We start from the raw sequence: 25,369 nt of genomic DNA, 5'->3' as shown, positions 1-25,369 counted from the left end.
AAAATGGCTGCCCAGCAACAACCCCTCGCTTGTGTTAGAAGATGATGCCATTGTGAGGAACAGTTTTCTGTTCTGGCTCGTGTCTTGCTTGCTCTCTATCTGCCTGAGTCCCTGGTCATGCCTTCCTTTTTAACGGTAAGAAAATACTTGTGTTCAAACTAAATTTCTTTCCTTGTCAGCAAAGGGAAGAACTAAACGGTGTTTAATGGGCCATAGTATGTCGAGATAAAGAAGTTTAACTGTTCTGTAGAAAACCGTGTGATTTATTCCTGCCACCTGCTGTGGCGACTGTAAGTGCCTTGTAACTTGTTCTGAGCCAAGGTGGAGGTGAGATTCTCCGTAGACTGTTTTCGACCACTGGACAAATTTGGGTCCCCATTAAATTCTTTCCCATTTTTCCCTGAAATGGGGGCTTGCATCAGCTAACATGCCTCTGCCGTGTGCAGTCCCGTCAGGCCCATAGAGCGGCTGCTGAGTCTTCAGTTCGACCGGCCAGAGGATGTTCCAAAGCATAAGTAGTCCCTGTCGGTTTTCAAAGCGAGGCTCCGAGCTCTGCTTGCTGAGGCTGATGCTGTGGGGCTGCCGCAGGTGTGTGGCGGTCCAGGCTCAGGCAGCTGGTTAGGAAGAGTTTACTTGGTCTTTTAGAGTAATTCAATCCACACCAGAACAGATTCGGTACCATTTGTCATAATTACTTTTAATATAGTTAATATTAAATTATGTCCCACTGTAGAATGTAACTCTGAATGTCAAAGCTATGCACAGAGAGACCCATGGCGCAGGGGTAAGGCAATGTTTTCCGTCAAGACGAATTCTCCAGGCTGTGTTTGGAAAAGCAATTTATGTTCCTGTTTCCCTCGCGGAAATAGAGACTGACACTTTTAAAACTAAGGAGGGCACGTACAGCTTTAGTCAATGGGAGCAGTGTTTTCGCCAGTTTAATGCAGAGGTGAATGAATTCTAGTTCAGAAAGGGGAGGGCTACACGCAGACTGACTGGTAGAGTGGGGACTGGGGGCGGGGGGGGGGGGGGGCTAGGGAAGGTTTATGGCCTTGGTTCACCAGAGTGTGGGTCTTACCCTGTCTTGGGGCCTCTCAGTGTTCCCTTAGCCTCATGGCATTTTGTTGATTCTGATCTAGTCAGACTCTTTTTTTATAGGTCTAAAGAGATTAAGTGATTTGTCTGAAACCACAGGCAGCTTTTCTGGTTCTTTTTTGCAAAGTTTGTCTGTGGGTGCTCGTGCACAGCTCTCCAGTGCCTTTGTTTAAATTGTGGAGGGGAACACAATTGTGGAAGATCTGTGGAGAAGCCTGTTCCCTGGGGCCAGCAGCAGTTTCCCTCCAGAGAGGAAGTCAGATGCTAGCTCTGGCCTGTAATCCGGAACCCCCCCCCCCCCCAAGACCCAGGCAAGCTACTACAGTCCAGACATCATTTGTGTTAGAAGTTTCTTTAAACTTCTGTTGGATGTGTAAAGTTTCTCTTTAAATTCAGATACATTTATCTCTTAAGAGTTGGTTCTGGTTTTTTTTTCTTATCAGGGTTTTTGTTTTTTTTATGCATGTGTCTCGTATTGGAAAGTACGTTTACTTTGGACTGCCATAAATGTGTCTGTACTTTCTGACCTTAAGTTTTAGAAAGTAAAACTGAAACAAAAACTAGAATAAGAAATGCCTCAGTAAGGATATTTTTCTGGGAAATAGAAAATATGCTTTGTTTTGATTTGTTTTACTTATTTGTGTGTGTGTTCCTGTGTGTGCTTGTGGGTGTCTTTGTGAGTTATGTGCATCATGTGTGTACAGGTGTTTGCTGAGGGAAGAGAGTGTAAGATCCCCCAGAACTGGGGTTACAAGCAGCTGTGATGTGGGTGCTGAGAACCGAACTCAGGTCCCGTGGAAGAGCAGAAAGACCTCTTAGCCACCGAGCCACCTCTCCAGCCCAAGATGGCTTTATGTACGTGTCTCTTTATGTCATTTCTGATCCAGTGGTGGTGTGGGTGTGCCTGTGGGCGTGCACGTGGGCGTGCCTGTGGGCGTGCACGTGGGTGTGCCTGTGGGTGTGCACATGGGTGTGCACATGGGCGTGCACATGGGCGTGCACAGCGGGCCAAGGTTTCACGCTCACTCTTCATTAAGTGGGTGATTTCTCCTTTACTTTTTCTTTTTTTAAATTATTATTTTCTAACTCTAACAAATGGCTAATATTTATTAAGCCCTGCCTCATTTAAGTCATAACTAACTCTAGTTACGTAGATACCATTTTGTCCGCCCACAGTGGAACCTGGACTTAGGCAGGCCACCTAACTACTGAGTGTAGAGGAAATTTTCTGAATTCCAAGAGCATTTTTCACCTGCACAGCCGGGAGCTCTCGTGATAAGTTGTACAATTGGTTTCCAGGTCTTTCTCTAGTCCTGAGAATCAGGGGTTACAACATGTTTTGTTTTAATTATTATAGAAACATTAAATAAGCTTCAAATGATTAATCACAAGTAAAATATTTTCCTTTCCTAAGTATTTTGACCTTTTTAGAGATAAATCTGGTGACATTTCAAGGCTATACTTGAGATGATGAAATAAATACATTGGGTATGTTGACCTGAGTGGTGCGCGCGTGCGTGCGCGCTGCAGATTGAAGGCAGAGATTAATCCTCTTGGGAATACTAAATATGGGGCTGAGGATTTAGGGAAACTTCAGCTTTGAAATTTGAGTCCCTAAAGAATGGGAGATAGTAGGAAGGAACTTGGTCTCACTTATACGCATAAAGTAAAGGATTCCTGGCCCTTAAGCTATACCAGAGATAGCTGAGTCACCCAGCTAACCTTCGTGGTCTTCCTTCTAGTAGGGATGCTATAGTTTCTGTTCATTTTTGATGATGTAAGATAGTGGATTAAGATGTACTCTTCTTGATAGCCTCTGTTTTTCCTGTGGTCACTACTGAAGTGACCAGGTCGGTCTCCGCGTTGCGCTGGAGAGTGCTTTCGAGGCCACATGCCTGCAGGCACCCTTCTACCATCCTCCAGCCTCAGCCCTAACCACCTCTTTATCTAGAACTCTGACTGTAGTGACTGGGTTAGTCTTGAGCTTCTGAGTGCCCTAGGCACAACCTGCTACCGTGAGAAAGAAAACGGCCCTGGAAGTCACTGAAGCTGTTGTTTCAGATGAGCAACTGAGCAAAGAACAAGTGCCTTTGGGGATGTGGAGGATTCTGGGCGCAGCCTGTGTGGGTTCCACACTGGACACGGCTGGAGGCAACCACCACTGACTAGACACTGAGGGTTTGGTTGTTTGCCTCCTGTGTTCTGCTTGTCTCTCATGTTTGGAATTCCTCCTTACCCTGAGCAGGGACCTGAGCAGGAGAGCTGAAGTAACTAACAGTAAACGCAACAAGCCTTTCCCCACGGTCTCCAAAATGGCCGTAGAGGATGCCTGGAGGGGTGGGGGTGAGAGCAGATGTTGCCTAGCAACTGGTGTCATAAAATAAAAACTACAGGCAACTGCACCTGTGAAAAGATTGTGTTAAAGAAACAGGATGGCTGTGGTTTGCTGTGAGCATCAGTTTTTCCGGAAGTTGAAGAGCAAAGCCCAATTCAACTTAATTAGTTTAATGGTTTTCAGTCTTAAAGACATCCAACTTGGTTTGTATTGTGGAGTCTCTAAAGAATAAAATCAAGAAGGATTTTTCCAGTAGGAACATCAAAACTCCAAGCTTTTGAAAAAATGTATGATTTATGATTTTTAGCAGCAATTTCATATTACTAAATAAGTTTATGTGCCGATGCGTAGATTCTTAGCTTCTGGGACGAATGCCCTTGCGTTTTATTCATTTTTATGGTTGTAATAACAATGTGAATGTAAGAACTTTGACTTATTTAAACATTATTGAGTTATATGTATTCTAAAACTTCTGTCAATATCTTGTTCAAATGTGGGGGGGGGGGAGAAAGAGAGGGAGAAACACATTTCCCCAGCCTGAGAGAGGTGTGGATAGGTGGCCATACATACATACATGCATACATTTATAAGCTAGGAGGATGTACATCAAAATAAGAACAATTTCTGGGGATTCTTTACCTCAACTCTCTTTTAATCTAAAAGTTAATTATTACTGAATGCTTTCTTTTCTGAGGACGAATAACTCTTGGTGTATTTCTGTGTTGCCTGTTATTTTCCACGTTCAGGGGGAGAAAATAACAAAACGAAGTTGGAAGGGAGCCAGGAGCACGTAAGCAATCATGAAAATAAATTAAGGCTGCTATATATAGACTGTTGTTGGACTCGAATGGAAATTATGGAAAGATATAAAAATATTGAGGGCAAGAGAGCAGTTGGCCCTTCAGGTCTGTTGCGTGGTTTCTGTGATACCCTCCCCCATCCTCCCACACACAGGGCGCACAAAGCACCCAACTCTTTGAGCCCTTTCGCGGAGAACGGCTACTTTTCCTCTATTCCGTTTTGTGTAGCATAGTGTTTAAGGGCCACTTCTGGCAATGTTTACAGAGCAAGGTGCTGTGAGTTTTCAAACAGCCCACAGCGGTTTAAACAAAAGCAAAAACAAAGAAAAAACTAAAACATAACTGGATAAAGACACTTCCGGTCTTCTCGAATGGAACCCCGCCCCCACCCCCAGACTTAGAAAGCCCCTTCTGAGGTGTACCCGGTGGGTTCATTGGAAATCCTCCCTTCGGATTATTCAGCGGTATGGGTCTCATAGAGTCACTACAAATTGAATTCTGAATTAGTTTTAGACGAAGAAGCAGCTTATTTAAATGACTAGCAAATTCGCTCAGTCCCCCAAATTGGTCATCTCATGTTCAGGGATTATCCTGTCTTCCTAGTCTATTGAAGAAGGTGCCAGCTTCCTGGGGCAAATGGTGGTTGAGCCTCTCTAGAACAGGGAGTGGGCTAGCGATTCTTCATAACCAGCACTGCATTTGGGTCCCAGCTGTGAGATACCCAGGTGCTCTAGGATCAGGGTGTGAGATCTAATGCGGTATTGAACCATGGTGTTGTGCTTTTAAAATATTCCCTTTGTTTTGGTTACCCAAGTTCCCAAGCTCCTGATTCCATCTGTGGACCCCGTGGGTGTGAGGATCCAGGCAGGAATGTCTGGTCTGTTCGGGTCTGCGCCCCGGTTCCAGTATCCTTCAGGAAGGTCGGCTCTGATGTAGGCTCTCGCTTATGTAGGCTACACTGGAGAGCCCTAGTTTTCAAGGTTTGGGGGTTTTAATTACCCCAGGAAGTCCCAGGCAGCCATAAAAACAAGTCCCAGCAGTTAACAGCTATCAAGCCCCGTGACATGCAACCTTCGAAGCCCCATAGAACAGTAGGTGTACTGTGAACTATTCCAAACCAATGCTTACGCAACCCCTGCTCCTTTCCTGCATGTATTTAGTGAGAACCTTACTTTATATGATTGGTGGAGTCCTTAGTCTAGTAAGAAGACAGCCAAGGTGTGGGCCTGGCATTGAGCCCAGCGTGGGGAGACTCAAAATTGGTATTCCTTGATCCACGTGGTGAGTGATGTACCAAGACTGGCGTCTGGGATTCCTGGGATTTTAAAAACGCTTCCCCTAAGGGTCAGCCTGGAAGGGTCCAGACAGTGTTTAGAAGCTACTAAGCTCAAGGGCAAGGGTGAGCGCTGGGTGAGTGCGGGGATGGTTCATCTGGAGTGGCAGAGATGTCCCTAGTCTAGGACATCTTCGAAGAATTCCAGCCTAGGTAACAAGCAGGCTTCACCAAAAAACTGCTTAAAACGGCAGGGAGCAGGGCGGTGTAGCCCAATGGGAGAGCAGGGAGCAGGGCGGAGTAGCCCAATGGGAGAGCAGAGACTAGAGGGACGTGATTCTAAAGAACAAACTTGGGGATTTTCGGTGAGAGACTCAGTTTTTCTAGTTCTTGGAATTCCTGGTTATAAGATGAGTGCAGCTGAGCTAGCTTGCAGTGTTGTTGAAGGTTAGTAACCGAGTAAATAACCCAGAAAATACCCTCGCCGCCCCGCCCCCAGGGTCTCAGGGTAGCAGGGGGCGGGACTTGCTGTGTAGCCCAAACTCACTGTGTAGGTTCTGATCAGCCTTGGTTCTCCTGCTTCTGCCGCCTAAGTACTTGGATTGCAGGGGTGCCCCACCACGCTGGGCTGAGTTCCATTCCATAGTTAGCTCCCTTTGAAGGGAATGAGTCCCAGATGTCTTCGCTCCTGTTTCGAAGCAGGTGTGAGGAATCTCGCAACACTGTTCACAGGAAGCATGCTGTCCCGCAGTATTTCAATGGATGGCTTGTTTTAAGGTGTAAATTTTCCACATCAACTTTTTAGTGGTTGAGAGCTAAATTAATACTTAAGCTCTAAGAAATTGTTTTCTGCTGTTGGGAGAGGTTATTGAGAATAAAGGCAAATAGTTCCTGTGTTTAGAATTTGGGCATTAGAACTCAGGTGGCTAGTGTCCCAGGCTGCTTACTGGCTTAAAGCTCAAACTGTGTAATAAAGATTCTTAAATTTTAATGTTTTTGACTCATCTAGGATTTTTTTGGTTTTTATATTTCAAGACAGAGTCTCTCTGTTTAGCCCTGCCTGTCCTGGAACTTGCTCTGTAGACCAGGCTGGCCTCACACTCACAGAGATCCACCTGCCTCTGCCTCCCGAGTGCTGGGATTAAAGGCGTGCGCCACCATCACCCGGCAGCCGTCTAGGGATCTTACTAAAATGTTGGATCTGAGTCAGGGGAGAGCAGAATATATTTTATGCAAATGAGTGAGGAAGGGGGGGGTACTACTTGAAATGTCTTTGACCAGACTGGCATTCATTTCCAGTAGATTCCAGAAAAATCTTCCTGCTTCTGCAGGCACCGGCTCATGGCCGCCTCCCTGTACCACTGTGGCCTGCAGTGCGTGCGGGACAGAATTGAGCAGCCTTGGTACTGGGTATGACTCTAGGTTGCCCGGCATCCCCTCCCGCCAGAGCCCCTCCTAAACAGTCCTACCTGAGCAGTGAGGGAAGGGTCCGTCCCATCCCCTTCTAAAAGGTGGCCTGTGTCACTGCCGCAGAAGAGTAGGGAGGTTCGGATGATCTAATACACCGGTGTGTTTTGTTTTCACAGATTTATCCACAAGACTGCTGAAACTTTAGCTGTCCAAGATGCCTGTCCCTCCCCCGCCAGCCCCGCCGCCACCTCCGACATTTGCTCTCGTGAGTCCTTTTCTCTGTCCACTTTCTCTTAGAGGGAAAAAGCTTCTTAGAAGAGGTCTTTCTGCATAGTCCAAGCTGGTCTGCAGCGCCTGTCTTCTCCCCCCAATAAGGGGGTCATTTATGGAGGGTGCCGACACAGTGGCTTTCCCCTTCGCTCTGTGCATAAAGATGACCAAACAAAGTCAAACCCTCGCATGGAGCTGTGCCGTAAGTGCACTGGCATTCTGGCATAGGCCTGCCATAGAAGGTTTTGCCAGGGCCCTGTCTTTTCTGAAGTCAGAACCTAGTTGAGACCTCTCGAAGCCAGACAACACCAAGGGTGTGTGTGATCGAGGTCTCCTGGGATGCAGGCTGGGAGCCTGGAGTGTGGATTATTAGATTTCCTCTCCCAGGTCCACCAAGGCAAATGTGATGGTTTAGAATAAGGTTTTTCAGGGCAGCTCTGAAGCAGTACGCAGTGATCCTCCATCGAAATGAGCTCGATGCCTCGCTAGTCACTCCTGGGTGGGCTGATCCTGAGTGGTCTCTCTGTGATGTGCCCTATGCCTTCCAGGCTCACCCCTTTCTTCTTCTCCGCCCTCTCCCCTTTCTTCACACTCTGTTCTGGACAGGTGTTATCCCTACCTCCACCACCACCACCTTTCCCACACTCTCATACCCACTAAACCCGGCCTTGCGTCTAGACTTCCCCAAGAAATGTCATCACTGGACTCTTGGCCCTTTGATGAGCTTGTCGAGGCGTCCAGGGCGTCCTCTTTCAGGAATACTCCAGGATACACTTCATCCCAAAGCCCCCTCCTCCGTGTGTGCCTTTGCTGCTTGGGAACCACACACTGATGGCCAATCCCTTTATTTTTTTGTATGGGGAGGGAAACTGAGCTTTGGGGAAAAAAGTCCCTTGCCCTAGGTTCCCATGGGACACATTTATATAATTATTCGGAGACTCCAGCCCACTAGCAATTGGTCCCCCAGTTTCCTGAGAGTCGCTTAGGGCACAAGGACAGAAATTGTGTTTAAGCATTTAGAAATATTAATAGAAATTTGATGGGAGTTCGGTTTATTCTAAGGTAGGATTTGTGTATCTCTTTAACCAATTTGCTTTTATCGTAATTTATTTCTCTTTTTATAAGGATGTCAGCCCATGAACTTTTAAGCAGCCCTTGTGTGGATTACTTAGAAAACACTCTTAGCTGGCTAATATGGCAGGATTAGTTTATCCGTATTTCTCCCAAAATGTGAGGTGCCTATCATTATTAATTGGCACATGGGTTAAGTTTTAGAATTTTAATGCTGATACATTTATTTTAATATGTGCTCTAAAAATTTGTGATTGGCACATCAAAGCCAGGGACTGAGTTAAAAGCCAGTGATTTAATTTGAAAGAAAGTGTTCATTAAAAACAGTACAGAAAATAATATAGTGAATGAATTTGATGAAAATATTAAATAAATAGCACAGTTTGCATGAGGAGAATTTTAAAATCATGAATGTTGGACCTAAAGGATTAAAGTTCAAAACCAGGTGTGGGTGGCTCACCTGTCATCTGAACTCCAGAGACTGAGGCAGGAGATTGATTAGAGGCCAACCAGGAATACAAACACAACTCAAAACAAGATCCAGGAGAAAGGAGGAGGTGGATTGGTGGCCATCAGGGGATCCTGACAGATGCATCTCTGTGGTTTACCTTTCAGGCCAATACCGAGAAACCCACCTTGAATAAGTCAGAGCAGGCTGGGAGGAATGCTCTTCTCTCTGACATCAGCAAAGGGAAGAAACTCAAGAAGACAGTCACCAATGACAGAAGTGCACCCATATTGGACAGTAAGTGAAATCTCTTTCCCACAGCGCTAAATGGTTTACAGTCTAACGGTCAACTTAACGTGTCTCACCAAGCCTTCCTTCCCCCTCCCTCAGCCCCCTCCTATTAACAACAGCTGCAAAGCTAGCAAAAGACAAGTCTGTGTTAGTCACTGTAGCCACAGCTTCGGCCTGAGCCCCCTCTAATGCTCCAGGAAGCCGGCATAATAATTCTTTGTCCAAGAAACACACAGCAGCGATTCTCTGAATTATTCATAGCGCTTTCTGGAGATTAACCCGTTGCTCCTGCATTACAGATGACCTGGCCTTCAAATCAGGATTCAGGGGCCTGCACAGCCACCAGGTCACAACTTCCAACCTTAATGTCTTTATTTGTAAAGTAGAGATGGTACCTCGTTACCACATGAGTCTCTCGTGAGCTTCAAATGAGATAAGGCTTGTACAGTTCTCTGTTGTCTGCAAAGTACAACTCTAGAGAAAGACGTGGTTCCTGGGAGGGTGGAGAGAGGAAGTGAGGTCACAGCTGTGCTTATCTGTGCATCTGAGCCCAAGAAGCCTTCTGCAGTCAAACAGGGTCTGTATAAGCAAGCAAGCACGCATGATGTAAGCCTCCTCGTTGGTGTTTATGATTCAGTGAAAACCAGTCCTGAGTGGATTCGGGTCTCGAAGCTGTCCTTAAAATACCACCAGGATTTGTCGTAGCCTCAGATCTCATTTAGACTCGAGGAAACGGACTGACCTGGCCGTCACCAAGCGCAGCTTTGCAGACAGGTGAATAAGGACGCAGACTTTGGGAGGGTTAGTGGTGGATAGGGCATCACGGGAAGGGACCTAACTGGTCGAGGAGGAAGTGGGTGGAAGGGAGTCAGAATGAGAGAGACGACAATGGCAATGAGGAAGGTGAAGGCTTTGAGCAGGGCTGTGTTGTAAGGTGCTGTGAGACAACACAGGGCTCAGAAAGGCACCCTGGGTTCCAGCACTTGACTAAGACGCACGCCCCGCAGTGTTTCTTTCTGGGAGCCCAGCACAGTTCTATCTGGAAAGCTCTGACCCAACAGCCATCTGGAACAGATGACATCAGCTCCCTCCTCTAAGAGTCTGGAGCCTTGAAGAGTAGATGTGAGTTTCTCGCCTCCTCTGACGGAAACTGGACAGTCTAGGCCCATCTCTGACTCCTAGCAGAAACTCCTCCTGGTTGTCAAGGTCTGTGTCTTCCATGGTACAGGACTAAGGTTCGCTTTTCCCCCTCCCACTCAGTGAGAGTGGTTCTGAGAGGTGTACGTCTGACCGACGGAAGCTATATCCCAATGTATGCCTTCGTTGTCCCTGCACATGACTGAATACCTACACTGCTCTCCAAGCTCTTTGCAAATAACAAACTTCATCCACGGCTTTGTATTCATTTGCATGCCAAACCTCCCTGGGCGCCATCTCAAAGGGCTTATGCACGAGAACTTTTAATTCATCCCTGTCCTGCTGCTTATACTAAATGGCCTGGTGCTAGCCAGCGATCCTGTTTCACTTCTGCGTATCAGTCCACTCTCTGCTACTGGAACAAATGCCTGATACCAAGGACTTTAGAAGGAAAAGAAACCGATTGAACTTAGAGTTTAGAGGTTTGAGAGTATGGTATTGGCCTTGGCGTAGCTCTGATGAGGACCTCGTGGGGATGGTGTTATTACAGCGATGGCAGAAGTACAGGCATAAGGCAGACCATGTAGCAAGACAGAAAACCAGGGAAGGGAACAGCCAGTCTTGCTGTTTTATAATAAACCCTTTCAGAACCAGCTAGAGTCCTATGAAACCACATTAGTTCCCTCTGAGCCCCGCCCCCCACACAATGGCCTAGTTATTTCCCATCAGCCCCTTTTTCCTAAAAGTCACACTGCCTCTCTCATGAACACACTGAGGACTAGGTTTCTCACATGTGATATATGTATAAATGGTACCCAAACCATAGGACTTCCCTATATGATTGATGGGCGGAGCTCAGGTAGACAAAGACTGGATGTGTCTTATAGTACGGCACACTTTCAGTTTACAATACCATGTAAATACAGCCTGTGTGTATGTGTGATGTATCATTCAGCGATGAATAATATTTGAATGACAAGGACAATGTTACGGTATTGGTAGTTAAAGTTAGTAAAAATTGTTTTTTTTTTTTTTTTTTTTTTTTTTGATTTTTCGAGACAGGGTTTCTCCGTAGCTTTTGGTTCCTGTCCTGGAACTAGCTGTTGTAGACCAGGCTGGCCTCGAACTCACAGAGATCCGCCTGCCTCTGCCTCCCGAGTACTGGGATTAAAGGCGTGCGCCACCACCGCCCGGCAAGTTAGTAAAATTTTAAACTTCATTCTAAAACAAACACTCTAGAAATTGTTGCTGTCATTGAGTTTGGCCTGCTAGGTAAAGTAGTCCTTGCCAGTTCAGTATTAGATTATGTCTTCAGCAGAGGAAAGATGGAGGCTAATGACTAATTTAGAAAAACTTATTAATGAAGAAAGTGAAATCTCAGAAAGTCAATAAAGAGACTTGAAACATTTTCTAAAAGTAAGGCTAGGATAATGAAGTCACATGCTGAGCTAGCTCCAGATAGTTCCTCTGAGTGACGGGAGTGCAGGTGTGCTTCATGTTGCTTAGCTCAGTCTAAAATCCTGAAGAAACGAATTTCCTAAGAAAGAGTGAATTTACCAAACTTTACTCGGGAAGACTGCGTAAACAATGAAATAGATTCAAACTGTCTAAGATTTTTTTCTCTCTGAAAAAACTGTGGAATCAAATGGCTTTTATTAGTAAGAAACGGCTAATTCAAATGCTGAGTGAGTCGTTCCAAGTGCGAAGCCACAGAGAGCTCTCTAGTAGGTGCTGTGAAGCTGCTGTCATCCTGATTAGCAACATGTAGCAAAGACGGCCCACACAAGAAGTCTGCAGGCTGGTGGATTCCCGCAGTGATCCTGCTTCCCAGAGGATCTGTGGCAATGTCTCCAGACATTCTTGTGAATGCTCTATTTCCTTTCCCTGTTTTCATTTTGTCGTGGGGATGGGAGTCATAGCCAAGAGCATGTTAGGTAAGTGCTCTACCGCTGAGTTACCTGCTAACCCTGCATGACATTCTTAGCCCTCCACCTGGGTAGGACAGGAGGCTTCTCTTGGGGAGAGGTCAGAGACGGTGTGAATGTTCTATCAGGCACAGGATAGCCACCCAAGCGGTCCACACAGGAGTTCCAGAAATAAAAAACACATACCACTAATCATGAACAAGAAAATACTAAGCAAAAAAAAACTAGTAAGAATAATCCATCAAGACCAAAGATAATCCCATTTTTCGGTACTAGATTTAAAATCTGTTCTTCATATCAAATAATAAAAACCATATAATCAACTCAGTAAATGCTAAAGAGGTATTAGAGAAGATTCTGTATTCTAAGTCTTTAAACCCAATCTAGAAGGAACCTTTTAGACAGTAAATATTTAAAACAAACAAACAAATGAACAGAAAAAAAAAACCTCTGGAAACCTAATAGTTAATATTTAGCTTCAGACTAGGGGTGGTCTCATTAAAATCAGAGCATGGTTACCATAGCAACATTGATAATCCACATTGTTTAGGAGGTTCAGCCATCAAAGTAATTATTTACGTAAAACAGAAAGAAGGGACACGGCTCTTAGAAAGGAGAAGACCTTTATTATTTGAAGACTGTATGCCTACTAGAAAATGGAGGTCATCCATTTTTTTTGTAATTTTTAATTAAAATGCACAGCAGAGTAGCTAAATCAAATGAAATTTCTTGGTGCCCATAATAACTAAGTATGAAATAATAGGAAAATTCCCTTTTTAAAATTTTAAAGCATATGTACACACGTGTGTGTGTGCAGCGTACATCTTTGGAGGAACTCTACTGAGAAGCCTGTGTAGCCCATCTGTATCATATAAACTACGGTGCACGCCTTAATCCCACCACTCAGAAGGCAGAGGCGGGTGGATGTTCGTGAGATCCAGCAGTTTACACTAGCGAGTTCAGAACAGCTATACGGTGAGACTCTGTCTCCACACACACACACACACACACACACACAATTGCAACCACACCAATCTAAAAGACACAAATAAATAGCAAATTTTGCCTTGTTTCCAAATGTAAAATGTAAATATTGCCTACATGTGGGTTACTGCCAAGGAATGGGTAGATCTCAGCCACTCTATGCTTCTGCCGGGCTAGGTACAGGTAGGGGAAATAGGGCATTTAGTGGTGGTTATTCTTAAACACACACATATGTACATAAGTTACTAAAAAGTTGAATTTTTTTTTTTTTTTTTTTTTTTTTTTTTTTGATTTTTCGAGACAAGGTTTCTATGTGGTTTTGGAGCCTGTCCTGGAACTAGCTCTTGTAGACCAGGCTGGTCTCGAACTCACAGAGATCCGCCTGCCTCTGCCTCCCGAGTGCTGGGATTAAAGGCGTGCGCCACCACCGCCCGGCAAAAGTTGAATTTTTAAAAAGCATATGTCTCTCAGATATAAAATAAATGTGCCAGGATTTTTTATTTAGCATTAATTAAGCGTCTGTCATCAGTTCAAAGGAGCTCCAGAGTGTCAAGCGTGCAGGCTCACTGAATGAGGAGGGAGCTTACGGCCTCCATGAGTGAGCAGCTGCATTCAGCCCAGTGTGGCGATTCCTGTTGCTTTAGACTAATCTAATTGGCACTGCTCTAGTTATGACCCTACAGTGTAGGAAATAACCCGGAAGCCGGACAGAGTGGACAGGTCACCTCTTCTCCTCCTCCTCTTCTTCCTCGTGTTTGCTTGTTTACTATTTCAAAAAAATCTTTCACCATTTTTGCAAATAAATGCAAAATAAAACAAAATCTTATTAGTTTGCAAAGAATTGTAAATTGTTGAGTCTTACACCTGGACTGTACATTAAAAAAACAATCGACCTAAAAGTTAAGTAGGCGGTTAGACAAATAGTGCATTCGTGTTCTGAAATGCCATGCAGCCCTTTCCTTTTCTCCACTTTTCTCTCTCTTTTTTTTTTTATTATGTTTTATTTTTTGGTTTTTCAAGACAGGGTTTCTCTGTGTAACAGTTCTGGCTGTCCTGGAACTTGCTTTATAGACCAGACTGGCCTCGAACTCACTAAGATCTGCCTGCCTCTGCCTCTCAAATGCTGGAATTAAAGGTGTGCGCCACTATTACCTGGCTATTTTTCACTTTTATAAACGTATTTTTGGTGAGATGTGTGTGTGTGTGTGTGTGTGTGTGTAGCTATCAGGTTGTGTGCATGTGTGGCTGTGTACTGTGTACATGTGTGTGTGGCTGTGAGGTATGTGTGTGTGTGTGTGTCTGTGGCATGTGTGCGCAAGCGGGCAGGTGATGCAGCGCTCCTATGGAAGTCAGAGAGGACAACTCTGTCGTCTCCTTCTGTCTTGGCATGGGTGGATCAAACTCAGGCCATTCTCTCCTTTCACCATGTGGGCCCCAAGGATTGAACTCAACCTGAAAGGCTTGGGTGCCATGTACCATTTCCCACAGAGCCATCTAACTGGCCCAGAGTTGATAATTTTTAAGAAAAACATAAAGATGAAAAAAATGCTGAGAAAAATACATGGCAATAATGGGCATTCCAAGGAAATACTAGCTATTTTGTGTTTTCTCTTTGTTCAGTTATTTCTCTTGTATTCTCCCATTTGACTTCTTATCACCTTATTGTTTCTGCTGTTTTGTTTTATATTCCTCTTTTGTTTATTTGTTTTAAGACAGTCTGTGTAGCCCAGGCTATCCTGGTCCTCACTATATAAACTTGTCTGGCCTAGAACTCAAGGTTCTCTTGCCTTGGCCTCCCAAGCACAAGCTTGCACAGTGAGTCACCACGTGCTTTCTTTTGTTTAGCTTCCCCTCCCTTTCCCTTAAGAGTCTCGCTGAAGATGATTTTACTTGCTCATTGTTAGGCTGTAAAGCAAATAGATACTAACTACTATGACAGCCAATCAAGTGAGGGGATGATGGAGACTCACCACCAGCTCTTACTGTTTCTTCTACCTCTGGACTCAAACCCCTTCTGTTCTGGGGGTAATGCCAACCCCTAAAGATCCCTTTACTGAGTGAAGAAGCCATCCTCGGGTGCCTAGCATCAGCCTGCTGCTTCATCGCTGTGTTATGGCTTTCCTGAAGCTAGGACTGCTAAATACCCCGTATTTTCTCATGTGTATTTTCTTCCTTCTACAGAACCAAAAGGAGGCGGTGCCAGCGGCGGTGGTGGCTATGGTGGAGGCGGTGGCGGTGGTGGTGGAGGAGGAGGCGGTGGTGGTGGCGGTGGAAATTTCGGAGGGGGTGGACCCCCCGGACTGGGAGGACTATTCCAGGCTGGAATGCCGAAGCTGAGGTCCACCGCCAACAGGGATCATGGTATCTAGGATTCTTTCTCTGATGCTCAGAACCAGGGGCGATATGGCAGTTAGGAGGCTTGGAAGACCTGCCTGAGGCTCTGCCCTTTAAAAACATTATATCGTTTAAGATGTCACCCTGTTTTATGAGGGACTCTGTCCCGGCTTCTCCCCTTCATCAGTCAGGACCAGGCAGTCCTGGAGAGTTATGAAATATATGGACAGTATCCTCAGGGTAGCCCATCCTCTGTGCTTTTCTAAAGGGTGAGCTGGAGCCAGGAGAATGGAGAAGGGAAGTGGGGGATGGGACCAGGAACCTGGGAGTGCAGCTTTCTCTATATAGCCTATCTGGCTGTCTGGAACAACAAACACCCTCTTCTGGCCTCCAAGGGCACTGTAAACGTGATAAAGCATACAGGGACTAGGTAAATCCTCAGAGAGACTTACTTAGGAGTAACTACATTCACTCACCTAAGATGGCTGACTGAGTTAATTTTCAAATCTAAGAAGTACAAGCACAGGACAATAAAGAAGGCAGTGGGGGCTATGACAACGATGAGCACAAATCTGTTATCCATGCCTTCTCATAGCGGATGCCTTAACGCATCCTTTAACGCATCCTTTGGTGAGGCCTGCTGTAAAACCTGTACTGGAAGATAAACAGAGCTGTATGTCTCTGCCTCCAGGAGACCCACACAAACATCAACTAGTTTAAGTTTCTAAAGCTGGTAGGTTATTGATCATCAGTAGCTCTGTGGGAAAGGGCCACACGCACCCTCGGCCTCCGGCTTATTTAGAGCTCCTCACTTTTCGACCTGGTGTCTGTTTTCTTGTCCTTTAGATTCTGGGGGAAGCCGACCACCAATTTTGCCACCAGGAGGAAGAGCCACATCTGCCAAGCCCTTTTCGCCCCCAGGCGGCCCGGGACGGTTCCCCACACCCTCACCAGGCCACAGGAGTGGTCCCCCAGAGCCGCCCAGGAACCGAATGCCTCCCCTGAGGCCTGACGTGGGCTCCAAACCCGATAGCCTTCCCCCTCCGGTACCAAATACGCCAAGACCCATTCAGTCAAATCTGCACAACCGGGGATCCCCGACAGGGCCGGGAGCCCCCAGGCCCCCCTTTCCCGGAAACCGAGGTGCTTTTGGAGCCGGCTCTGTACGCCAGAACCCCTCGAGCTCTTCCTCTCCGTTCTCCAGGCCCCCTTTGCCCCCCACCCCAGGCCGAGCCTTGGATGACAAGCCCCCTCCACCACCTCCTCCCGTGGGCAACAGGCCCTCCATCCACAGAGAAGCTGTCCCACCTCCTCCCTCACAGAACAGCAAACCTCCGGTGCCTTCCACCCCACGGCCTGTGTCCGGGTCACAGGCACCACCTCCTCCGCCACCGCCCAGCCGGCCCGGCCCTCCTCCCCTGCCTCCTTCTTCCAACGATGAGATCCCGAGGCTGCCACAGCGGAACCTGTCCCTTTCATCCTCTGCGCCTCCCTTGCCTTCACCTGGACGCTCTGGGCCTCTCCCTCCCCCTCCCAACGAGAGGCCCCCTCCTCCAGTGAGGGATCCACCAGGCAGATCAGGTATGGCAAGACTGGGGGCCTCATGTCCCAAACAACACTAAGTCAAAGACAAGCAAAGCTGTGGATGCCCTCTGATCTCCATAGGTGTGCCATGGCGCATACACACACACACACACACACACACACACACCCGCACGCACGAATAATTTTTATTTAAAAAACTTAGTTCTTCTAAAGACCTAAACTAATTTTATAACAATCCTACTCCTTTTTAAAAATTCTTTTTATGGTGTCACAAAGCTTAGTTCAAAGCCCCTTTAAAAGGATAAATGCTTTTTAAACGGCACAGTTATCGATATAAACATTATTACCTGTTTTCCGTCTCACCGGTTTTCTTCGGCCTCAGAGGTAGCTTGAAGCCGTACAATGTGGATAGAAGGCCGTGCATCAGTAAATGTCTCGTCTTCTGCTCCAGGCCCCCTCCCGCCGCCACCTCCAATAAGCAGAAACGGAAGTGCTCCTCGGGCCCTGCCTGCCACCCCTCAGTTGCCATCCAGGAGTGGAGTGGACAGTCCCAGAAGCGGGCCCAGGCCTCCTCTTCCTCCTGACAGGCCTGGTGCTGGGGCACCGCCCCCACCCCCACCAGCAACGTCAGTTCGGAATGGCTTCCAAGACTCATCTTGTGAAGGTGTGTGGTGTTTGCTTATTTGAAATGCTATTACTTGTTTTGACATTGGTATCCACACTGCACCCAGCTGATACCTGGTTCTCACTAGCTAGTATAGTGAGGCTCCCTATGACCTGTTCTACATAGCCTTTCTGTTTCACTTTCCAAAAAGACAGCTCTTTTTTTTTTCTAGTTTGTTCTTTGTGTGAGTTTCAGTGTTGACTCACTTATCAGAGATTCCAATGTAATTCACCAGAGATTTTGTTGTTTTTTTTAAATTTTATTTATTTATTTATTATGTTTACAATATTCTGTCTGTGTGTATGCCTTCAGGCCAGAAGAGGGCACCAGACCTCTTTACAGATGGTTGTGAGCAACCATGTAGTTGCTGGGAATTGAACTTAGGACCTTTGGAAGAGCAGGCAGTGCTCTTAACCACTGAGCCATCTCTCCAGCCCTCACCGGAGATTTTGTAATGTTTCTTTCCTGTTTGTAAATTACCATCTTATGCCCTACTTTTCTAAACAGTTGGCTGTGGGTAAGGAAGAGTGGCCCACGGTTATTAGGTTGCTTCCCTCTGCTGTGTTACCAGTTAGGCTCAGTTGTTCTTCCAGAGGACCTGTGTTTGATTTCCAGAACCCACAGGTGACTCACAACCATGTGAAACTCCAGTTCTAGGTGACCCAATGCCCTCTCGCCCTCCCAGGCACTAGGCATATACATGACGCACAGACATGCATGCAGCCAAAACACCCATACACATAAAATAAAAATAAGACAGGAAATTGTTTTTAAATGTACCAGTTATTTCTCGACCCAGTGGTGGGAAGAAAAATGCCGTGTCTTAGCCCCAGATCCTGAGAGAGACCTGCTGCATTCGCCATCTCTCCGGTTCAAGTCATTCTACCTTGCTTTGCCGGGCAGGATCAGCGAGGGAGCGGGGCACCCTGGTCACACTGTCCGCTTCTCTGTGCGGTCTAGCCGTGAAATGGGAGCTGGTTTCTGAGCAGGCTGTCTCCTTGTCTTTCTTCCCCGAGTCTCCCTAGCAGGTTTCTTACGCTGAGATTGTTTGTTTCTCCCCCAGATGAGTGGGAAAGCAGATTCTACTTCCATCCGATTTCTGATTTGCCACCTCCAGAGCCATATGTACCAACGACCAAGACGTACCCCAGCAAACTGGCCAGAAATGAAAGCCGGAGTAAGTGTCTCTGCTAGGGCCTTGTGCAGGCTCGTGCTGTGAGAGCCTGGCTTCTGCCTGAGTTGTGCGGGAGTGCTGGGCCCCATTTGGAGCTGTCTGCACTCTGGTAGCCTCTCAGATACACCCAGAATGAGAAGTGACTCTCTGAAGGTGACATTACCATGTCACAACACCTCTGCTGGATCAGTGTTAAGTTCTAGTCTTGTGCTTCTTTGGGTAATCGCCCCCATTTTGACCTCCTGAAGACAGCAAAGGGCAATCCATCTTCTATTTCTTCTAGAAATGAAATTAAAATACTGCCTTAATCTTTTAAATGTTTTGTGGGATAGCATATGAAGATGTTGACTCTATCTATAATCTCACAGAATAGATATTTTCTTTTTCCCAGATTCTCTTCCTGTTATCCATCTAATTCTGACCTTTTGCACAGTCGTAATGACTGTAGACCATTTTTGGTGATCGATTTTCACATAACACCGCTGAGTAAACACGCCCCTATGTTATCGCATGGATTTTATTCCACGGGAGTCCGTTAAGTCTGCATACAGGAATCTGCCAGGACTGCACATTTGGGTGGTTTCCCATGGCTCGCTCTGTCTGCACTGCCTGACATAATGCATCATCCTTTTTTTTTTTTTTTGAATGCAAAAAGGTGAAATAGACACATTGGAATTGCACAGCAGAACCTGCACAGGATGAAACAAAAATTAACATGAACTATGCAGAAGTAGCCCTGATGAGGTTGACGCTTACAGAGGCCTAAGTCAGTGGTAAACACCCCACCCCTAGGTACCCAGGGTCCCTCCTCAGCACACAGCTCTCCTGTATATGTTGGTCGGTGAGTTCCCAGCCTTTGAGCAGCTTAATATCAGCGGAGAGTAAGGCTGATTGGAAGTAGAGTCGCTGATTTCAGGAGGAACTTACTCAAATAATGGCACTGCCAGGTCAAAGGAGGAGCCAGAGCCACAGAATTGTGCCTTGGCTACAGTGCAGGGCCCTGCCAGCGGTTTTAGTGTGGATAAATGAAACAAATCGAACATTTGGTTTGTGCCTCAGACTTCAAAGAGTTAGGAAATATTGGGAATTTCCCAAGAACAAATGCCAGAAATAAAATATTGTTACTTGAAAAAAAAACCTCTAATCCTAGAAATTTCATTTAGTTGGAATACTGCATTTGTAGGCAGCGCATGCCCAGAGTTATAAGTATAAGGAAGCTATCGTGTTGGTGGTTGAAGCTTCAGATAAAAATACGCCTTCCTGTGGAACAGATGCCTTTGGCTATTTTGTGAAGAGTGTGTGTTAGTGTGGGTTTGTGTTTGCAATAGGGCATTGTTAAGGGAACTATAATGATTTCACTGAAGGAGTTGTTTGTTTAAATTCTGTATTTCCCCCATTTCTCTTAAGCATTCTTAGTAGAATTTAAATCAATAACAGAACCACCATCCCATGCCCTCTAGATTTCGGTGTTATAACTGAACATATCTCTTCCCCGTCCTCCTTTCTCTGTGACTCCAGTGTGTGATTTGAGCAGAACAATGGCCTGGGCCCCATTACGGATTTCTTGAGTGACACAGACCCTGAAAGACAGTAGGCATCTAAAATAGTTTTTAAATTGGTAATTTTTTTTACTGCCACCCCCAATTTTACAGATTTGCATTCAATATTAATAGAATGTACTTAAAACAAATCTTTTGTTTGTTTTTTGAGACAGGGTTTATCTATGTAACAGCCCCGGCTGTTCTGGAACTCACTCTGTAGACCAGGCTTGCTTCCAACTCACAGAGATCCGCCTGTCCCTGCCTCCCGAGTGCTGGGATTAAAGCCACCATGCCCGGCTCCATTTACAACAATTTTTAATAGCGAATTATCTAATGAAAAAATTCTAGCAGACAACACATTTTATTCTGCTCCTCTGGCTGCCTCAGCCTCTCAGACAAAGTCGGGGCACACTTTGAATGGTCCCTTGTTGCGGCATCGTGCAAGGCCACTTCTTATCTCACTGGCCACTTGTGGTGTATGATGTGACAGTCAGGTGGCATGACCGATGGCTGGCTGACTTACATCCAGATAAGTCTTTGTGCAGATGATTTCTCAAGAAAAGATTTAAGGGGCTGGCGAGATGGCTCAGAGGTTAAGAGCACTGACTGCTCTTACAGAGGTCCTGGGTTCGATTCCCAGCACCCAAATGGTGGCTCACAACTGTCCAAGATGAGATCTGGTGCCCTCTTCTGGTATGCAGGCATACGTGTGAGCAGAACACTGTATACATAATAAATAAATAAATCTAAAAAAAAATTTTATTTGGCCGGGCGGTGGTGGCGCACGCCTTTAATCCCAGCACTCGGGAGCCAGAGGCAGGCGGATCTCTGTGAGTTCGAGGCCAGCCTGGTCTACAAGAGCTAGTTCCAGGACAGGAACCAAAAGCTACGGAGAAACCCTGTCTCAAAAAATCAAAAAAAAATAAAAATAAATAAAAAAATTTTATTTGGAATAGCGAAAGGAAGAGGCAAGAATGGACTGCCGTGTTTTCCTTGCTCACGCTCTATCTTAAAGTCCCTGAGTACAGTGTCCAGGCAGACCTCTGATGGACCTGCCCAAAGCGCTGGAGCATCTAGCTCCGTGCACCATGCCTGATAGATCCTCCAAGAAGCATGGCAGGTGAATGAACATTTTTGCATGTGAGTGGATTTTAAACCTGGTCCCGGGCAATCATGACTCACAAGTGGGCTTTCATGGCTTTAAAACGGACACAGTTATCCAGTGAAAAGGGAAACACAGGAAATATTTGGTAATCATATCTCACGAGAGATTCATATGCAGAATGTATTAAGGAATCAAACCAAACTGGGCTGGCGAGACTGCTTACTGGGTAAAGGCCCTTGCTGCTGCAAGCCTTACCTCAATTCCTGGGACCCATGTGGAGGGAGGAGAGAACCCAACTCCCATAAGTTGTCCTCTGAACATGTTGTGGAACACTTGTACCCCCATATATACAATAAGTGTAAAATAGTCTTTAAAAGTTAAAAATAGATTGAACATATGAACACATAGAAGATATGTGTATGGCTGATAAGCAATATGAAAAATTGCTCAACACCACTGATCTTTATGGAAATGTAAGAGGCCACAGTGAGCTAAATCCTAAATCCATTAGCCTAACCCCCCCCCCCCAAGAGATTGACCTATAGGACAGTCTATACAATACAATTCAGTGTGCCAGCAATAATTATGTTTTTGTGAGTATTAGCTTTGGAAAACATTCTAGGATCCTAACTTAGGATCCTGTTTCTGAGAAAAAAAAAAAGAAAGGCAACTGTGTCTAAATGGAAAAAGACACATAATGTTGACCTGGGGAACAAGCAGGTGTGAACGTTTTGTTCATCTGTATTTTCTAAACCTTTAATCCATACACACTATATGATGAAAAGAAACACATTTATTTATTTATTTATTTATTTTTGGTTTTTTTGAGACAGGGTTTCTCTGTAGCTTTGGTGCCTGCCCCAGAACTAGCTCTTGTAGACCAGGCTGGCCTCGAACTCACAGAGATCCGCCTGTCTCTGCCTCCCGAGTGCTGGGACTAAAGGCGTGTGCCACCACCGCCCGACTAAGAAACACATTTATTTTTCACATCACTGTGAGGAGGTACTCCGTCGCCACACCCATTTGCAACCACCTCAGAGTCTCCAATGTAAACACAAGCTTCTAAACAAAATTATATTTCATCTGTTTTTGTTTTTTTTTTTTTCATCAAGGTGGATCCAACCGAAGAGAAAGGGGCGCCCCACCCCTTCCTCCCATCCCGAGGTGATCTCTGCCTGCTCTTCTCTACCCAAGCTCTGAAGCTGCTTGTGTTGTTGCTGTTTGAATGCACACCCCTCCCCTTCCTTTGTCCCTCTCAGAGATGGAAGGTGGGGAGAACAGAAGCTGAGGTGGGGTTCTGTGCGTTTGGTGGGGGAGGGAAGGGGACCAGGAAAGGTGCACCTAGCTGTTTGTCTTGTATATATTCTTGAGCTATTGCTTGCGTCAGCTGCATCCTGCCCGGGGCTGGCTGCTGGGATCGATAAGCTTTTGTTGCAAATAGGCAGAGATGAATTGTACCCTAGCCGTCAGCCCCACAGAGTCAGATGTTCACCGCTTGTTTGCTATGGGCTGTAGTTGTTAAATTCCCTGAGAGATGGTTTTGTCCATGCCTTTCTCGCTCACGCCGCCTTCAGTCTGTTTCTGTGAACCACAGACCGCCCGCCCTAGCAAGTTGCTGAGCAAGCCTCACGTAAATAAAGCCCTGTGGTTGGCAGTCTGAGATAGGCTCCAGGGCAGAGCTGTCCAACAGAAACATACTGTGAGCCCCATACCCAGTCTTAAAATGACCAGCAGCCATGTTTTATAAAGGTAAAAAGAAACAGGTGAAAAGAATTCCATTTTACTTAACTCTGTGCATCTGAAATATCACCTCAACCTGTAATCAGTATAGAAATTATTAATGAGATATTAACATTTTTGGTACTAAGCCTTGACACTCCAGTGATTGTTCTCTACTTAGGACAAACACATCACAGGTTTCGGGTGTCCAGCAGCCACATGTGCCTATACCCCACACTGTCAGACCGTCTGGATCTGGAAGAGAGGAGCGAGTACAGAACCCTCCTGTCTAAAAAGGCAGGGTGAGATTTAGCAGTTCAAGAGATGCCTCAAGACAGAGTCAGAACTCAGTACCATGTTTGGCACAGTTGAGACCTTGGATTTTGGTCCCTTATTTTGCCTTTTTCCTGAATATGTATGTACAGGTATTTCTTCAGAGTATCTCTGTCAGAAGTTGATCTAGTACAGTTTACAGTTGCATGGAATAAAGCAAAGAAACTCAAAGTTGGTGGGCGCTTCCCAGCTTAGGACCAGCCGGCTACTGCGCTCAGTTGGTCCGTTGTCTTGCAGATCTCCTTGTGGCCTTTAGTCCTCCACCTCAGAGCAAACTCCTTCCTCAGGGCCAAGCAGGAAAGGCCAGGAAGGCGGAGGAGGTTTAAAACCCGAATTGTGGGAGAAGGGGACAGATTTGAGATGATGGGCAAAGCGCTACAAAACCCACAAGGGTCAAGGGGATTAAGGACCTTACCAGTAGAAACTGGAAAGAACTGGTTTTGAGTGTCTTGGGAGCATCCTTGTTCTGGATCTATGCAATTAAGTCCCACTACAGGACCACAGGAAGGACCAGACTTGCCTTTTTTATGTATATATAATGTGTTTACAAGATTTTACTGGGACTTTTAAATCTAGCCATAGAGTTGGAAAAGATTTCCATTTTGATGTTTGATATAGTTATGTTTAATATTACCATTGTCTGTTAGAGCACACGCCACATGTGTGCATCTACCTGAACTTTGGATTTTGGGTCCAGTGTATTATTGTTCACATGTTGCTGGGAGATGCTAACAAAAAAAAAAAATCAATCCAAAGAAAAATGGAAAGACATTCTTATTTATAGAATAATTGTTTCATTTATGTGGAAGCAGAACTTAGAAGTTCTGATAGATGAAATATCTAATAATTATGAAGTGACTGGTTTGAATATATTGTATTTTTGTAACTTTCCTTCCAAAGCCCTGAACTTAGTTAGTACTTTAGAGAGTCAGTCTCCCCCCACCCCGCCATTTGTCTGTCTTCCATGAGAATGAAGAAATAACAAGCTTGACATTTTTTTTTATTTCTAACAGTTTTATAATGTATTTTAAATTCTTTGAGCTGATGTTCACTACACTAGACATCCTTTTGATAGACTCTGAGTGACCCACTCTGCTAAAAATAGAATGGCTCCTTCTTTGCGCTATGTTTGGCAGGAAAACATGGGTCTGAATTTTTTTAAGGGGTAGTGAAAATCGGGCAGGTCCTAATATGTCTCAATTTTTCGGGTACATTTCTAAATTAGAAGTAGGGTCACAGCTCAAAGTTGCCATTCACAATAAAGAAGTTTTAGAATGTATTTTTCAAAGACTGCTTCAGTAATACACCTCTATCCTTCTTTAGAACTCTGGAGATGTTCTGTGCTTAGCTTAACCTGTGGCAGATCATAAAGCATGACTATTTTCTTCCCTAAAATCAAAGCTTACGTGTATGTTTTTTCCATAATATTTCAAGTTATGTGTATTCAAGATGCGATCCAGTATTTTAACATTCGTAAATCATTTGAAATGGAAATATATTGCAGTATTAAAATTCAGTGTTTGGTGTGTCCTTCACTATGCATTTTATTTACTGAAAGCTGAGAAAATATTTAACCCAATGGTGCCTTACTCTGTGATCTGAAAGGAATCGACTTTTTATGTCTAAGTAGTGGGTTATTTGCATATTTGTAAAAACTATTAGGCCTTTATATTTTAACTTGTAATAGCAATTTTGTTGTTGTAATAGCAGAAACAGGGTGGTTATTAAAGTATTCTCAAATTTTGGGTATGAAATTAATTTTCCCTGTTTATGGGCAGGGGCTATAAAGGAATTTTTTCATACCAGCGCACTGTATAAACAGACACACTTAGGTCTCTGTGTCAGCAGGCTAGTTGAATGGTAGGGTAGACTCTACCCTAGACACCTACATCTTTGTAAGTTAGCCAGACAATAA

General features: G+C 45.2%; 1 protein-coding gene across 1 annotated transcript; it reads left to right on the top strand.

The window, feature by feature from the left end:
- Positions 1–25,351, top strand: LOC121433297 (WAS/WASL-interacting protein family member 1). The gene is made up of 8 exons (XM_041631674.1): positions 1–135; positions 7,090–7,178; positions 8,870–8,999; positions 15,221–15,400; positions 16,220–16,954; positions 17,370–17,582; positions 18,646–18,759; positions 22,515–25,351. The coding sequence occupies exons 2-8, from the start codon at positions 7,128–7,130 to the stop codon at positions 22,568–22,570; spliced, it is 1,479 nt and encodes a 492-aa protein (XP_041487608.1). The 5' UTR covers positions 1–135; positions 7,090–7,127; the 3' UTR covers positions 22,571–25,351.
- The last annotated feature ends 18 nt before the right edge of the window (positions 25,352–25,369 follow it).

The sequence above is a fragment of the Microtus oregoni genome, unplaced genomic scaffold, assembly GCF_018167655.1.
Source record: "Microtus oregoni isolate MIOR12 unplaced genomic scaffold, Mior012 000037F_ref0000500, whole genome shotgun sequence".
Classification (NCBI taxonomy): Eukaryota; Metazoa; Chordata; class Mammalia; order Rodentia; family Cricetidae; genus Microtus; species Microtus oregoni.
The sequence above is the reverse complement of the archived record's forward strand: the minus strand, read 5'-3'. Positions and strand labels throughout refer to the sequence as shown.